At 41.9% G+C, this 17,133-nt stretch overlaps 2 protein-coding genes across 2 annotated transcripts; one reads left to right on the top strand and one right to left on the bottom strand.

The window, feature by feature from the left end:
- Positions 1-8,948, top strand: ints11 (integrator complex subunit 11). The gene is made up of 17 exons (XM_014146838.3): positions 1-355; positions 600-697; positions 828-901; positions 1,077-1,305; positions 1,601-1,699; positions 1,798-1,832; positions 1,925-2,063; positions 2,156-2,220; positions 2,356-2,545; positions 3,392-3,475; positions 3,561-3,650; positions 4,005-4,167; positions 7,019-7,129; positions 7,222-7,283; positions 7,524-7,666; positions 7,880-8,009; positions 8,615-8,948. Exons 1-17 carry the CDS (start codon positions 328-330, stop codon positions 8,684-8,686), a joined length of 1,812 nt encoding a protein of 603 aa, XP_014002313.1. The 5' UTR covers positions 1-327; the 3' UTR covers positions 8,687-8,948.
- A 2,923-nt stretch (positions 8,949-11,871) lies between these two features.
- LOC106572576 (lysophosphatidic acid receptor 6) lies at positions 11,872-13,636 on the bottom strand. Its single transcript, XM_014146878.3, has 2 exons — positions 13,456-13,636; positions 11,872-13,101 (listed from the first exon to the last, which is right to left on the bottom strand). Exon 2 carries the CDS (start codon positions 13,006-13,008, stop codon positions 12,046-12,048), a length of 963 nt encoding a protein of 320 aa, XP_014002353.1. The 5' UTR covers positions 13,009-13,101; positions 13,456-13,636; the 3' UTR covers positions 11,872-12,045.
- Positions 13,637-17,133: the final 3,497 nt, after the last annotated feature.

The following is a 17,133-nucleotide window of genomic DNA, read 5'->3' on the forward strand; positions in this document are numbered from 1 at the left end:
CAAAGAGAGTCGATAATGGCGCGTGAAGTGCGTTGTAAAACACTAGAACAGTCACTAGTAGCACTAGCAAAAACACACGCTGCTATCCCATCGTTCAAAAACAAAACAGCTTCTGGCAGCCATTTATCCAGCGAGCTAAATATTTTTTCATTTTCTTTACAGAGGAGGCTTTATCCACCACAATTTAGCCGCTAGTGTCACCTAGTTGGCACGTTTACGTTTTAATTTCTAGCTAACTAACCAGCTAGCTAGTAGCTACTTGAACTAGCTAACGTTAGTAAAGTTAGCTACTTTATCGACCACATTTAGTTTGAATACCCAGCCAGGATGCCTGAGATAAAAGTGACACCACTGGGTAAGTATCACATTTTTATCTGCATGCACGGCAGACATTTCTCCCAAACACGAAATAATGACTTTGTTGCGCATGCATATTCGTTACAATATCTTAGAGTAGATCTATGGTGGTAATCTCTTTGATCATAACTTTTACGTTAAATGAAGAACTTCTGATCTTGAAGGTCAGCTAAACGACATGTTGTGAAATTAGCATGGATGAGATGTTCATTTGTGTATCTCATCCTCTTGTTTCCTCTCAGGTGCTGGACAAGATGTTGGCCGTAGCTGCATCCTTGTCTCTATTGGGGGCAAAAACATTATGCTTGACTGTGGGATGCACATGGGCTTCAATGATGACGTAAGTAGATCCACAGGGTGCAAACAAGTATGCAGTTATATATCAGTATATCCACGGTTCTCAATTTGACAGTCAAATACACCTTAGGTTCCTTTGGTGTTCCGTTATTGTGCCATTGTTGTCTTTTCAGAGAAGATTCCCAGATTTCTCTTACATAACACAACAAGGACGCCTGACAGAATTCTTGGACTGTGTAATTATCAGGTTTGTGGTCTTTATATGGCTCTTAGCAATATCTAGGTACTACTCTTCAGCAAGAGAAACAACCTTAAGAGACTCAACACAAAGAGAATGCCCTTGAGTGGGAGAAAGCGCTTTCTATCTTTTGATTGATTTTATCTTCTATATTTTAACTGATTACTCACACTAACTCTCCTAGTCATTTCCACTTGGACCACTGTGGTGCTCTGCCGTACATGAGTGAGATGGTGGGCTACGATGGCCCAATCTACATGACCCACCCCACCAAGGCCATCTGCCCTATCCTGCTGGAGGACTTCAGGAAGATCACTGTGGACAAGAAGGGCGAAACCAACTTCTTCACATCCCAGATGATCAAGGACTGCATGAAGAAAGTAGTCCCTTTGAACCTCCACCAGACTGTCCAGGTATACAGTTCTGATATGTACCTTTTTAATTGATAAAGTCAGGTCTTAGAAGTACTCCCAAGTGTAGCCTGGTTCCATATCTATTTGTGTGGTCTTGCTAACTCCCATGGTCATTGTTTGGTATGACAATGATCATAGCAGTTGGCAAGACAGAACAAACAGACCTGGAACCAGGCTACTCTAAGGGTATAACATATAATGCATTACTTTCTCAATGATGGCCAAGAAACCACATTTGGAGGTAGTATTAGTGTATGGAATGATGTATTGCGTTGATTCTGTCATGGTTTCTTAGGTGGATGATGAGCTGGAGATAAAGGCTTACTATGCAGGCCACGTCCTAGGAGCTGCTATGGTGCAGATCAAAGTAGGATCTGAGTCTGTTGTCTACACTGTGAGTATTAGCCTTATTAATAGAACTGGGCTTATTATTGATCAATGCATGAATCATGTGATTTCCTTGAAGTAACTTATCCTTACTTGCTTTTGCAGGGTGACTATAACATGACGCCAGACAGACATTTAGGGTAAGTGGTGATTTATTTTGTGTTTCGTGTAACATGATTTAGATCAATGCCTATGTGTTCTATAATAAACCATTTTGATTTTGTTGTCATAGGGCTGCGTGGATCGATAAGTGTCGGCCAGACATCCTCATCTCAGAGTCCACCTACGCCACCACCATCCGTGACTCCAAGAGGTGCAGGGAGAGGGACTTCCTGAAGAAAGTACACGAGACAGTGGAGAGAGGGGGGAAGGTGAGGGCCACCACACAGGTTTTTTCTGTCCATATAGCTCATTCTGTGTCTCCAGTACTGGTGTCCTAATGGATTAAATGTTGTGCTCTCAGGTTCTGATTCCGGTCTTTGCCCTGGGTAGAGCTCAGGAACTGTGCATTCTATTGGAAACATTCTGGTAAGGTTTCTATTCCAAATTCGATTAGCATTAGTCTAGCTAGTGTTCTTTTGTTAAGATGACGTTCATTTTGTGTCTTGATGACTGGATAAGCAATCAGGGAATGATGTAAAAGCCTCTCCTCTCCTTCCACAGGGAGCGGATGAACATGAAGGCCCCCATCTACTTCTCCACGGGGCTCACAGAGAAAGCCAATCACTACTACAAACTCTTCATCACCTGGACCAATCAGAAGATCAGAAAAACCTTTGTACAGAGAAACATGTTTGAGTTCAAACACATTAAGGCCTTTGATCGCTCCTACGCAGACAACCCTGGACCAATGGTGGAGAAACATCACCATCATATTTGCATGCTACTACTAAAACCTTGTTTACAGTTGGAACCGTTTAATGTTTAGGCATTGATATGCTTTAGATACAGACAAGTCCAATGATTTGTCCATTATAGATTCTATTCTTCTTACCCCAGTGAATATTCTACATAGTCACTGGAGACCCGTTGTCTAAAAAGTAAAACATCTGACGCACGCCCAAAAATGTTTGTGAAGATGCTGACTAATGGAGAGTAAACTATATAAAAATCCAGAGCATACAATAATCTCCCAAAAATGTAATGGATAAACCTAATTTTAAAAAAAAAGGTGAATCCTGGTGAAAGCTATGATCCGTTATTGATGTCACCTGTTAAATCCACTTAAATTAGTGTAGAAGACAGGTTAAAGAAAGATTTTTAAGCCTTGAGACATGGATTGTGTGTGTGCCATTCAGAGGGTGAATGGGCAACACAAAAGATTTAAGTGCCTTTGAACGGGGTATGGTAGTAGGTGCCAGGCGCACTGGTTTGATTGTGTCAAGAACTGCAACGCTGCTGGGTTTTTCATGTTCAACAGTTTCCCGTGTGTCAAGAATGGTCCACCACCCAAAGGACATCCAGCCAACTTGACACAACTGTGGGAAGCGTAGGAGTCAACATGGGCCAGCATCTCTGTGGAACACTTTCGACACAAGAGTTCATGCCCCTATGAAAGGCAAAAGGGGGTGCAACTCAATATTAGGAAGGTGTTACTAATCTTTTCTACACTCAGTGTAGTGTGCGACTTTATTGATTTTATAGTTTTTATGAATGGCATTGTTGAAATAAAACTACTGAAATGTGTGTGTTCCCTCAGGTGGTCTTTGCCACCCCAGGAATGCTGCATGCTGGTCAGTCTCTACAGATATTTAAGAAGTGGGCTGGCAACGAGAAGAATATGGTAAGTCCCATTTGAGATATGTTAGTTACGGAGCGGTGTGAATTTGGGCGAAAATCAATTCTACTTTTCATTTTCTGTTAATCAGATCATCATGCCTGGGTATTGTGTGCAAGGCACCATCGGACACAAGATCCTGAATGGTCAAAAGAAACTGGAGATGGAGAATAGACAAACGGTAATGCAAGATAGTATTTCATTGTATTTAACTTTATGGGGCGGCAGCATAGCTGAGTGGTTAGAGCGTTGGACTAGTAACCGAAAGGTTGCAAGATCGAATCCCTGAGCTGACAAGGTACAAATCTGTCGTTCTGCCCCTGAACAAGGCAGCCGAGTGGTTAGAGCTGTTCCTAGGCCGTCATTGTAAATAAGAATTTGTTCTTAACTGACTTGCCTAGTTAAATAAAGGTAAAAATAAAATGTATAATCATGATTTTACTGCAGTAATTGATATCAAATGGATAAAGTGAAATTGAGAGATGTGAGCCGGCCTGTTGTTTGTCTGCTGACCCTTGACCTTTGCCCCCTGCAGTTGGAGGTGAAGCTGCAGGTGGAGTACATGTCATTCAGCGCCCATGCCGACGCTAAGGGCATCATGCAGCTCATCCGCATGGCAGAGCCTCGCAACATGCTGCTGGTGCACGGAGAGGCCAAGAAGATGGAGTTCCTCAAGGACAAGATCGAGCAGGAGTTCAGTGAGTGACACCTGGATGTCCTTGTAACAATATTTACTTCAAGAATATTAGGGCTTCAGAGAGAAGGATATATATACTGTACCGGTGGTTCCCTAACTTTTTATAGTCCCGTACCCCTTCAAACATTCAACCTCCAGCTGCGTACCCCCTCTAGCACCAGGGTCAGCGCACTCTCAGATGTTTTTTGCCATGATTGTAAGCCTGTCACACACACACACTATACGATACATTTATTAAACATAAGAATTAGTGTTTTTGTCACAACCCGGCTCGTGGGAAGTGACAAAGAGCTCTTAAAGGACCATGGCACAAATAATATCATAATAATCAATAATTTTGCTCTTTTATTTAAATATCTTACATATAAAACTTTATTTGTTCCTCAAATTGTGAATAACTCACCACGGGTTAATGAGAAGGGTGTGCTTGAAAGGATGCACATAACTCTGCAATGTTGTATTGGAGAAGTCTGTCTTAAATCATTTTCCACACAGTCTGTGCCTGTATTTAGTTTATGCTAGTGAGGGCGAGAATCAACTCTCACATAGGTACGTGGTTTCAAAGGGAATCTGTGTCTTAACAGCGAGATTTGCCGAGGCAGGATACTCTGAGCGCAGCCCAATCCTGAAATCTGGCAGTGGCTTCTGATGAAATAATATTTTCACAGAACCGCTTGTTGCAATTTCAATGAGTCTCTCTTGTTCAGATATCGGTAAGTGGACTGGAGGCAGGGCATGAAATGGATAACGAATCCAGGGTTTTGTCATCTATTTCGGGAAAGTACCTGCGTAATTGCTCACCCGGGTGCTTCGCTATGTCACATTTGACATTGTCCGTAAGCTCGAGTTCATTTGCACACAAAATCATACAATGATGGAAAAACCTGTGTTTTGTCCTTGTTAATGCAGACAGAGAAGAGCTCCAACTTCTTAATCATAGCCTCAATTTTGTCCCGCACATTGAATATAGTTGCAGAGAGTCCCTGTAATCCTAGATTTAGGTCATTCAGGCGAGGAAAAAACATCACCCAGATAGGCCAGTCATGTGAGAAACTCATCATCATGCAAGCTGTCAGATAAGTGGAAAATTATGGTCCGTAAAAAGAACTTGAAGCTTGTCTGTCAATTTAAAAAAAACGTGTCAATACTTCGCCCTTTGATAACCAGCGCACTACTGTATGTTGTAAAAGTGCTACATGGTCGCTTCCCATATCATTGCATAGTGCAGAAAATACACGAGAGTTCAGGGGCCTTGCTTTAACAAAGTTAACCATTTTCACTGTAGTGTCCAAAACTTATTTCAGGCTGTCAGGAATTCACTAGGCAACAAGAGCCTCTCGGTGGATGCTGCAATGTCCCCAATTGGCATCGGGAGCAACTGCTTGCACGTGTGTTACCACTCCACTATGTCTCCCTGTCATGGCTTTTGCGCCATCAGTACAGATACCAACACATCTTGACCACCAAAGTCCATTTGATGTCACAAAGCTGTCCAGTACTTTAAAAATACCCTCTCCTGTTGTCCTGGTTTGCAGAAGAGGATGTCTTCCTTAATTGACCCCCCATAAACATAACGGACATATGCCAGGCCCGCCAAGTCTGCTGTAATGCATAGAATTCACTGGCTTGTATGCGAAGCAGTAATTGTTTCAAAACATCTCTTGCCATTTCACTGATGCATCGTGAAACAATAGCATGGGGCTTGCCTGTCCTAGCCACTCAGTAGCTCACCATATAAGATGCTTCTAGCCCCTTCTTATTAAAGGTATCTGTTGCTTTTATATATGTCTTACTACTCGAAAGTTGTCTTGATTCTCGCTCCAAAAAGTCCTGTGGCTTATTTTTCAAATTGGCATGTTTTGTTTCTAAATGTCTGCGCAAGAGTGAAGGTTTCATTGAGTTGTGAGATAGTATTCTTATTTACAATGGCAGCCTAGGAACTGCCTTGTTCAGGGGCAGAACGACAGATTTTTATCTTGTCAGCTTGGAGATTCGATGTAGCAACCTTTCGGTTACTGGCCCAATGCTCTAACTACTAAGCTATCTGCCACCCCATGACATTGTGTTGTTATTTCACATGGCTGGGCAATGGGTGCAGCCATGGGTGGGCCTGGGAGGACATAGGCCCGCCCACTTGGGAGCCAGGCCCAGCCAATCATAATTAGTTATTCCCCACAAAAGGGCTTTATTACAGACAGAAATATTCTTCAGCACCATTCCCCCCTTATCGTAGAGAAATTAACATACAATTCTCTGGCAACAGCTCTGTTAGACATTCCTGCAGTCAACACACCAATTGCACACTCCCTCAAAACTTGAAACATCTGTGGCATTTTGTTATGTGACACAAATTCCCATTTTAGAGTGGCCTTTTCTTGTTCCCAGCACAAGGTGCGCTTGTGTAATAATCATGCTGTTAATCAGCTTCTTGATATGCCACACATGTCAGGTGGATGAATTATCTTGGCAAAGGAGAAATGTTCACTAACAGGGATGTAAAACTAATTTGTGCACAAAATTGGAACGACATGTGCGTATAGAACATTTCTGGGATCTTTTATTTCAGCTCATGAAACATGGGACCAACACTTTACATGTTGCGTTAATATTTTTGTTCAGTGTAGAATTGCATTATGTGCCAAATAGGTTTGAGGATCTTGTCAGGAGCACTGGGTAGTGTTCAGTAGAACACAGTGTAGCAAAGTCTTATGCAACAGAAAACAAAAATCTGTCTTTTTATTGGACAAGTGCATGTTCAACTTCCCTCGTTTTAACTCCATTTGAAAAAATAATCTCCCTACTGAACACAGCTCTGGTATTATGCCTCATTCGTCTTTCTTTGTGAATGACAGCCATCAACTGCTTCATGCCAGCCAACGGTGAGACGACCACTGTGATCACCAACCCCAGTGTCCCAGTGGACATCTCACTCAACCTGCTCAAGAGGGAGATGGCCCTTGGAGGTATTGTTCAGTACATCTTAATCAATCTTGATCTAGCTCACTCTCCCAGTTGATGTGTGTGTTATTCACTGTTTGACTGCTATGCTCCACAGGCCCCTTACCTGACCCGAAAAAGCCTCGTACCATGCACGGGACCCTGATCATGAAGGATAATGTAAGTTCTGAATTCCACCAACTGCCATTCATACAACGTAGTGATACTCTGATTTATATATTTATGATAGAAAACTTAACTATGGCCTTGCCTAGCTAATTCAGATATGCTAGTAATTCAAGTCGTTTTTTCTCTGCCTTTGGCCTTGCCTTGTGAGTGACCTCTTGTTGCCCTGTGTTCCGCTCTCTCTCTCTCCCCGCGTGTTCTCCCCTTTCCCTACTGTGTTCCCCCTGGGTGTAGAGTCTTCGGCTGGTCTCTCCAGAACAGGCTCTCAAGGAGTTGGGCCTCAACGAGCACCAGCTCCGCTTCACCTGCCGAGTACAGCTCCAGGACCCACACAGTGACCCCGACACACTCAGCAGAATCTACACACACCTCAAGAGGTACAGTAAGACCGAGTTTACCATTTTTATTGTGTTTTCAAGTTCTTATTTGGCCAAAGCTTGGGTGTAAAAGGCACATAGTTTGTTTGGTCTTTTGCAAAAAAATATATAATTTGTATTCACAAAAAGAGGTAGTCAGTACTCAGGTCTGATCCACTAACACACCTTCATATAATAATATTAATGACTATTTCTTCTCTGTCTCTGTTATAGTGTGCTGAAAGGTTATACCATCCAGCACCTCCCAGATGGGACCGTCATGGTGGAGTCCATTGTGATCAAGGTGTCCTCCTCAGCTGAAGAGCCCAACACCAAGGTGCTGCTGCTCTCCTGGAGCTACCAGGTAAGGAGGGCGGCTGTTGAAAATGAGTGTGAGCTATTGTGACGGACCACAGTGCCTGCTTAGCAGTATAGCTTCCTCCCTGTCTGGGTACACTGTCCGTACAACGGATCGAACTAGGGTCCTCTGCCTCACAAACGCACGTGACTAACATTCGACAACATACTAGCCATTTGCGCCACTGAAAAGCTAGCAATTCAGTGATGAGGGGAGGTATTTCAAGCTGTGGAGTGAGCTTACGGTGCGATCTGAACTACAGTATGTAGCACTATACACACTAAGGTGTAGCCCACAACCTTGGAGGGCCTATGGGTGGGTTTCTATACTGTGTGGCACAAGTCACGGTCACCATGTCTTGTGACGTGCTTCTAGTTAACCAAAACCACCAGCTAGCGATGGCGTCAAGTAAGTCTATTTAGAGGAGTATGTAGCGACCACAAGCCATGTTCTTTCTCAAATCTACACCTTTTTACATATCAACAATATCGAAACGTCAATGATTTGATCAAAATAAACATAACCTATAGATTTACTTCACTCAAATTGCACCATGCTTTTATCCAATGTTTATTTCAACACAAATGATGTTGACCTTGTGTTATTTGTAGGATGAAGATTTGGGGAGCTTTCTGTCTACTCTGCTGAAGAAAGGACTTCCATCAGGGCTGTCTTCAATGTGACGTAGTTCAGATCGGTGGCAGGAGGCCGAGCGTTGGGCCAGTAATCGAAAGGTCGCTGGTTTGAATCCTTGAGCCGAGTAGGTGAAAAAAATGTCTGTGCCCTTGAGCAAGGCACTTAACCCTAATTGCTCCTGTAAATCTCTCTGGATAAGAGTGTCTGCTAGATGACTAAAATATAAACCATCCCAATGTGTAGCTTACAGTAAAAGTTAGTCTCAATGTTGTACAAAGCTGATGTGAATAAATCTTTTTATAAGAATAAGGTGTTACTGAACTCTATTTATATTGATATAATCCAAGTCACTAATTGTTAATACGCAACAATCAAGAAATTGCATTGTCATTATGTGAGCTCTTAAAGGTCCAATGCAGCAGTTTTATCTCGATATCAAATCATTTCTGGGTGATAATAAAGTACCTTCCTGTGAGTGTTTTCAATTAAAATGGTAAAAAATAAAGAAAAAAATTTCTCAAGCAAGGACATTTGGGGTCACTTAGAAATGTCCTTGTTTTTTAAAGAAAAGCTATTTTTTTGGTCCATTAAAATAACATCAAATTGATCAGAAATGCAGTGTAGACATTGTAATGTTGTAAATGACTATTGTAGCTGGAAACGGCAGATTTTATTCATTTTTTTTAATGAAGAAAAAAAAAAGGAATATCTACATAGGCGTCCAGAGGCCTATTAGCAACAATCACTCCTGCGTTCCAATGGTACGTTGTTTTAGCTGGTCCAAGTTTATCATTTTAAAAGGCTAATTGATCATTAGAAAACCCTTTGTCAATTAGGTTAGCACAGCTGAAAACGGTTGTTCTGATTTAAAGAAGCAAGTCCTCAACTGGCAGCTTCATTAAATAGTACCCAGTCTCAATGTCAACAGTGAAGACGTGACTCCGGGATACTGGCCTTCTAGGCAGAGTTGCAAAGGAAAAGCCATATCTCAGACTGGCCAATAAAAAGAAAAGATTAAGATGGGCAAAGAACACAGACACTGGACAGAGGAACTTTGCCTAGAAGGCCAGCATCCCTGGGTTGCCTCTTCACTGTTGACATTGAGACTGGTGTTTTGCGGGTACTATTTAATGCAGCTGCCAGTTGAGGACTTGTGAGGCATCTGTTTCTCAAACTAGACACTGTGAAGGGAGTAGTACACAGCGTTGTACGAGATCTACAGTTTATTGGTAATTTCCCTTCATGGAATGGCCTTCATTTCTCAGAACAAGAATAGACTGACGATTTTCAGAAGGTTTTGTGTTTCTGGCCATTTTGAGCCTGTAATCGAACCCACAAATGCTGATGCTCCAGATACTCAACTAGTCTAAAGAAGGCCAGTTTGATTGCTTATTTAATCAGGACAACAGTTTTCAGCTGTGCTAACATAATTGCAAAAGGGTTTTCTAATGATCAATTAGCCTTTTAAAGTCATAAACTTGGATTAGCTAACACAACGTGCCATTGGAACACAGGAGTGATGGTTGCTGATAATGTGCCTCTGTACGCATATGTAGATATTCCATACAAAATCAGCCGTTTCCAGCTACAATAGTTATTTACAACATTAACAATGTCTACACTTTTTCTGATCAATTTGATATTTTAATAGACAAATGTGCTTTTCTTTCAAAAATAAGGACATTTCTAAGTGACCCCAAACTTTTGAACTGTGTCAGTTAAATATCACACACACAGTACCGGTCAAAAATTGACACACCTACTCATTCCAGGGTTTTTCTTTATTTTTACTATTTTCTACATTGTCGAATAATAGTGAAGACATCAAAACTATGAAATAACACATATGGAATTATGTAGTAAACAACAAAGTGCTACACAAATAATTTAAAGTAGCCACCTAATCAGGTGTGCCTTTTTAAGTTAATTTGTGGAATTTCTTTCCTTAATGCGTTTGAGCCAATCAGTTGTGTTGTGACAAGGTAGAACTATCTTCTGTATCCCCCCCCCCCCCCCTATTTGGTAAAAGACCAAGTCCATATTATGGCAAGAACAGCTCAAATAAACAAAGAGAAACGACAGTCCATCATTACTTTAAGACATGAAGGTAGGTCAATCCGGAAAATTACAAGAACTTTGAACGTTTTTAAGTGTAGTCGCCATAACCATGATGCGCTTTGATGAAACTCTGAGGACCGCCACAGGAAAGAAAGACCCAGAGTTACCTCTGCTGCAGAGGACAAGTTCATTCGAGTTACCAGCCTCAGATTGCAGCTCAAATAAATGCTTCACAGAGTTCAAGTAACAGACACATTTCAACATCAACTGTTCAGAGGAGACTGCGTGATATCAGGCCTTCATGGTTGAATTGCTGCAAATGGTTGAATTGCTGCAAAGAAACCACTACTAAAGGACACCAATAAGAAGAAGAGACTTGCTTGGGCCAAGAAACATGATCAATGGAGATTTTTGGTTCCAACCGCCGTGTCTTTGTGAGATGCAGAGTAGGTCAACGGATGATCTCTGCACTTGTGGTTTCCACCATGAAGCATGGAGGAGGAGGTGTGATGGTGTGGGGCCACTTGGATGGTGACACTGTAGGTGATTTATTTAGAATTCAAGGCACACTTAACCAGCATGGCTACCACAGCATTCTGCAGCGATACGCTATCCCATCTGGTTTGCGCTTGGTGGGACTATCATTTGTTTTTCAACCGGACAATGACACAACACACCTCCAGGATGTGTAAGGGCTATTTCACCAAGAAGGAGAGGAGAGTAATAGAGTGCTGCATCAGATGACCTGGCCTCCACAATCACCTGACCTCAACCCAATTGAGATGGTTTGGGATGAGTTGGACCATAGAGTGAAAGAAAAGCAGCCAACAAGTGCTCAGCATATGTGGGAACCCCTTCAAGACAGTTGGAAAAGCATTCCTCATGAAGCTGGTTGAGAGAATGCCAAGACTGTGCAAAGCTGTCATCAAGGCAAAGAGTGGCTACTTTGAAGAATCTCATATATATTTTGATTTGTTTAACACCTTTTTGGTTACTACATGATTCCATATGTGTTATATCATAGTTTTGATGTCTTCACTATTGTTCTACAATGTAGAAAATATAAAAAATCTATACCCTTGAATGAGTGTGTCCAAGCTTTTGACTGGTACTGTATATGACAGGAAAATCACGGTTTAAGTGCACTGGGTCTTTTAAAGTGATGAACATAAGGGAAGATGTAAATGCTATATTTACATGGCGTACATGTAAAGGTATACAAAATAATTGGTGGTTTACAGTACACGGTAAGGAAAACAATGCTTCACCACGAGCCTTCAGTGTTTGTGAGCGGAACATAAAATGCATGTCATTTCATCAGTAGTCAGAGCAAGCTAAAGCAAAAGCATCATGGTCTCACAGCGATCGTGTAGACTCCCATGGTCCTCCTATCCCACAGCCATCTGAACCTGGCCTTGGAGGGACTCCACTTACAGTGACTGGTGGTGAAGTAGTAGAGCAGGGGGTCCAGACAGCTGTTGAGGCTGACGAGGGCCATTGTCACCCGCCGGGCATTGTAGATGGCGTTTGCATAGGGACAGTGCTGGATGACCCCTAGACGGCGGAGCAGATGCAGGAAGTGAACCACGTGGTAGGGCAGGAAGCAGAGTAGGGTGATAACGAGGATTGTGTAGATGACCCTCAGGGCTCCGCGGGCTGTGTTGGTCCGGATGAGAGTGATGCGCCGCGCCACCAGAGGGTAACACACCAGGATGACCACAGAGGGCAGTAGCGAGCCGACGACGAGACTGAATATGCTGTACGGCACCAGACGCCTGTCCCACTCTTTCTGGGAGAAGTTTTCAAAGCAGCTACGGTGCTGGGTGTCCAGAGGTCCCACTAGGATGAAGGCCAGAACAGCTGCCCCTGCTAGCGCCCACACTGCCGCACTCACCAGTACAGTGCAACGTGAGTTCCGGAGCCTCAGATAAGTGTGAGGATAGGCGACGGCCACATATCGATCCACACAGATACAGGTCATGAAGGCGATGCTGATGTAGATGTTGGCGAAGAACAGTGTTCCTGTGATGCTGCAGGCCACATCTCCGAATACCCAGTCATTGCTGTTGCGGTGGTAGTGGATCTTGAAGGGCAGGGTACAAAGGAAGGTGGTGTCGGCGAGGGCCAGGTTAATGACAAACACGTTTGAGGAGGTGCGGGGAGTTATCTTGAAGATGAACACATAGAGGGCTCCCACGTTGCCTGGCAGGCCCAGTGCCATCACCAGACTGTAGACGGCTGGGAAGAAGTAGAACTGGTAGTCTCTGGGGGTACTACAGTTGTCAGTTACATCTCCAACAGATGTATTCATTGTTTCAGGTCTGGTTTGGTTATCAAAAGGAGCTTGTAGGTGACAGAACCAGTGGGAAAGTATATTTCTGCTTTCCCTTGCTAATGACGCAACCTGTGGGGAAAGTGTTCAGTCAGATTATCAAACTGTTGCTGTTTTATAGGCAAGGTTTATCACATCCTATCATCTGCTTGCTTGACACATGCAGTAACTTGCCAATATAATCAGAATTGTTGAAGCTTCCATTGTAAGAAAAAAAAAAGTTTGTTTGAATTATCTAAATTCAATTATGGTAATTGTATTGGTAATTGAATTTAATCATTGAATTGGTCATTTAAATGATCAAGATGTTTTTCCGCTTATGAACTCCATGACTGTTTTGTAACTAGGCTACAATTCTTTAACTATGACCAAATAAAGTAAAGTGTGTTGGTAAAAGATGGTATGTTTAAAGAAAAAAGTACTTACAAAGTTTGTGAAGAACTCTTCAAAGAAGTCAAACTACTACAGTAGGCTACTTCACGTAACCACTAATCAAACACATTGTCTGTTTTCCCCCCTTCACCTTCATATATGAGCTGACGTCATCACAGGGGTTGGAAAATCTTTGTTAGCTCTGTGTAGTTTAGTGGGTGCTGCTTGGTGCCGAATGAAGGCACACAGGAAACTGTCAGTGTATGCATTTTGCTCTTCAGTGTGGTTTGTATCAGACACCCACCATCCTGTCAAGGAAAGTGTTGCCTCGTTATTTTTAGTTGAAGGTGTTAGAAGACACATTTATAACAGTATATGACTATCTGTCAACACATAGAAGCAAGCCTTTGTCACAAAGTCGGTTTAAGACTGACAATCTGAGTTAGTTTTTCCTTGACGTATTAAATCATCTTGGAGAAATGTTTAAGCTTGCATGCTACTAATGATAGTTTATTGGTTCCTTGATACTTTACTGTACTTCACTAGAGGTTGTGTCCTCACTAAATTATGCTAAGCTTGCCAAATTGATTTTAGGTTTATTTCAACATCTTGGTACATATGTAGAAACATGTATAAAGTGTGATGTCACAGGTGAGAAATGATCAGCCTAACTAGATGGCCAGTGCACCATCGAGTCATAAACAACAGACTGCCATACTACTAAAGCCTTATTTATGTATTTAGTTATAAAGTGTGTCAGTTTGAGAGCTCTTGCCAAGAAAGATGACTTGTAGAGTGGCTTTTCAATAAAAGTATTGTCTTCGCTTGAACTCAGAGTGTAGTGTGTTTGTTATGATGCCATTCTGGGTGTCTTGACTCTTCTTTAACGCTGGGGGGCGCTTAACACAAACCAAATGTCCCTTACTGCTGGTCATATCATTGCCTGCAGCATAGCAACAAGCCATATCCACAGATTGTAAAGTGAAATTCTAAAGCATGATTATTGAGCACGGATATGGATCCCAAATGTATTTGCTGTTAGGGGCTTTATGGGTGCTAATGTACTGAGGCTTATCGTTTATTAAAATATTTAATCCGAAATAGAACGACGTTGAGATTAAAGTAATTATTGTGCTCATTATTTTTAGTTATGCTCTTAAAATGATTAATTATACACAACAATACAATGTATATCATCATTAAATAACCAGAAATAAATGTATCTTTCACCCTCTTTGATGCCTGGAATGTTACTGAAATCCATTATTGGTTTGTACTTTAAGGGTTGTTTCAAGAGAATTATCAAATACTGTTGATGTTGTGAACTATTCCTGAACCTCAAGACAGTACAGTTTTGGACCTGGTTACAAGAACAGATGGGAAACCGCCTCCATCACCAGGGAGAATCCAACATAGCCAGGGTCAGTTGGCCACTGGCAGGAATCACAGGCCAGATGCACTGTGGTCTACCTGGCCAAACACAGCACGACGGCTGGCACACACACACAGACCGTCACAATGAACTGCTGATGAGTCATAGAATCAGGAAGTAGCTCTCTCCCTCATCCCACCCTCTCCTCCAGCCTCCCTTCCCACTCCGCTGCGCCATCGCCTAGCAACACTGCTGTTCTACTCACAAGTCTCCCTCTGTCTTTCCCACCAGCCCCAAGAAGAGCACTGCCTCTCTGTAATTTTACCACAACCACGGGACACTAGGGCTAAGAGAGATTTTGTGTAGCTGGTCATTTGCTGGTAACTCCATACGTTCTTTCTTATACCAAGAGGTGTATTATGTACTAAGTAGAATATTTGAAAGTTTAATAATGAATACGTTTGAAAAGCGGGCTGAGCGCTCATAAGTGCTTAGTATGGAATTTCTGCTTTCAGATGAGGGTCAGAAATCATACATATTTACCAATGGTGTGAGGAGACAATTGTTGGGGAAACACAATGTGTGTGCGTGCACATGTGTGTGTATGTGTCGGATTGAGGGGTTGGAGACTAGCAGCTGAGTATAGTCTGCAGCTTGTCTTGTCCTACTTTCCCCAGAAAAACAAAGTGCATCACAACCTACAGACAGACATTCACCTTCCAAGTCATACCTCATTGGTTCTCAGAATAATTTAAATGAACGGCAGTCAGAGACAATGATTTTTAGAACACTTACATTGATCTTGGAATCTACACAATAAAGCACTCGTAGGCTATTTTCAACGGTTGACAAACTGAAAGGGACTCAACAGAGTTGTGGTTAGTGCCTGGTTCTCTCCCTGGGTCTATATACTGTAAACTACTTTCTAGGCATCCATGAGATGAATTTATATGGATGAGTATCAATTTTAAGGTTAAATATCTGCATAAATAACCATTTTAAGGTTAATGTTAAAAGAATCTTGAAAGTATATTTGAAGAGACATGCCACTACATTACACCTACCCTGAAGAACTGCATTACAGAACCAGTAGTGCATATGATTCACCTGCACTATATGATCATCACATTTACTTGTCACCCAACATCATCAACATGTTTTGACAGTGTCATGTTGAATGCAAATTATTGAGTGAATATACTGTATCATGTACTTGAAGGAGTGTGATGAAGATCTCATTTATAATCTATGGTCCACTCTTCCACATTTGATTTGTATTAACTTTTTACTAGTTTACAGTTTTGGTAGAAGTAGTTTGTACATACTCTACTCTATCTTACTATGTAATGTCAGTTCATTGCAACACCCAAGAAATGTGATAGTTGTATGTATGGTATTCATCTCACACATTAGACACTACCAACAAATCCAAAGTTGTTGGGATGAAAACATTTAGTCTGATTTTACTCAGTCCCTGACTGTAGGTGTTCGCCTTGACTTCAGGCTTGGCTCTCTGTTGGCTTGCTTACAGTAGCCAATGCAGTCGGCATGTCACACACAAACTGCAGAGAGAAGAAATGGCGGGAGCAGTTGGGCTGAAAGATTTACGAGACTTGGTAATCAACGTTAACAGGACCACTGAATAAATCATAGCTGCTGTTAGCATGCTGTCTAAGTGCCTCTGGCAGGTTCCATACTTCATGGATAAAGAATACAGCATCATGCTAGCTTGACCTACAGAGAGCAAGAGGGCATGACACATCTTAGAGAAATGTAGTAAATATAAATAATGTAATGATGCTAATCAATACAATTTGCATGATTGATAACATGCTCACTCAGGTTATTTCTGAAATGTACTTGGATGCTTAATCCTTGTAGTAAATACTTTCAGTAATCATAATTTTACAATAAATGTGTTGGGCTATGATGATAAATAATGAACTATCACAAAGAAAGCTCCTCCCACTAGAACAGCTCAGTTAATTATCTGTAGCATCCTCAGTGACTTCATTAAGTTGTAGACAGCGTTCACCTAGCTTTATTCTGTTGGTTGTCTGAGGTAATGTGAAACTACAACTGGTGCTGATGATGAACTGATGGGATATCCTGGTGATCATCCTTGGGGAGATTCTCTCTGTTATGCAAATAGTAGAGTATATTCAAACATCTGGCATGCAATGGTGTCTTGATCCTTCACACTACTGCACACTTGATACTACAGAAGAACGCAGCAGTTTTGACAGTTGGTGGACAGTTCAAAGGGCACAGTTGGAAACAAACAGTGACTGTCATTAGTCCTTTATGAAAGATAGAGGCTGTTTACACAGCACCAATGAACTCTGAGAGAAAAATTAACC

This window comes from Salmo salar, chromosome 15, assembly GCF_965601325.2.
Source record: "Salmo salar chromosome 15, fSalSal1, whole genome shotgun sequence".
Taxonomy (NCBI): Eukaryota; Metazoa; Chordata; class Actinopteri; order Salmoniformes; family Salmonidae; genus Salmo; species Salmo salar.

Excerpts from the sequence above, each read along its gene's own strand:
- ints11 (XM_014146838.3), top strand. The coding sequence starts at position 328 with ATGCCTGAGATAAAAGTGACACCACTGG. Across the intron at positions 3,651-4,004 it reads AGATGGAGAATAGACAAACG|TTGGAGGTGAAGCTGCAGGT; the intron begins GTAATGCAAGAT and ends TGCCCCCTGCAG. Across the intron at positions 8,010-8,614 it reads TGCTCTCCTGGAGCTACCAG|GATGAAGATTTGGGGAGCTT; the intron begins GTAAGGAGGGCG and ends TGTTATTTGTAG.
- LOC106572576 (XM_014146878.3), bottom strand. The coding sequence starts at position 13,008 with ATGAATACATCTGTTGGAGATGTAACTGACAACTGTAGTACCCCCAGA.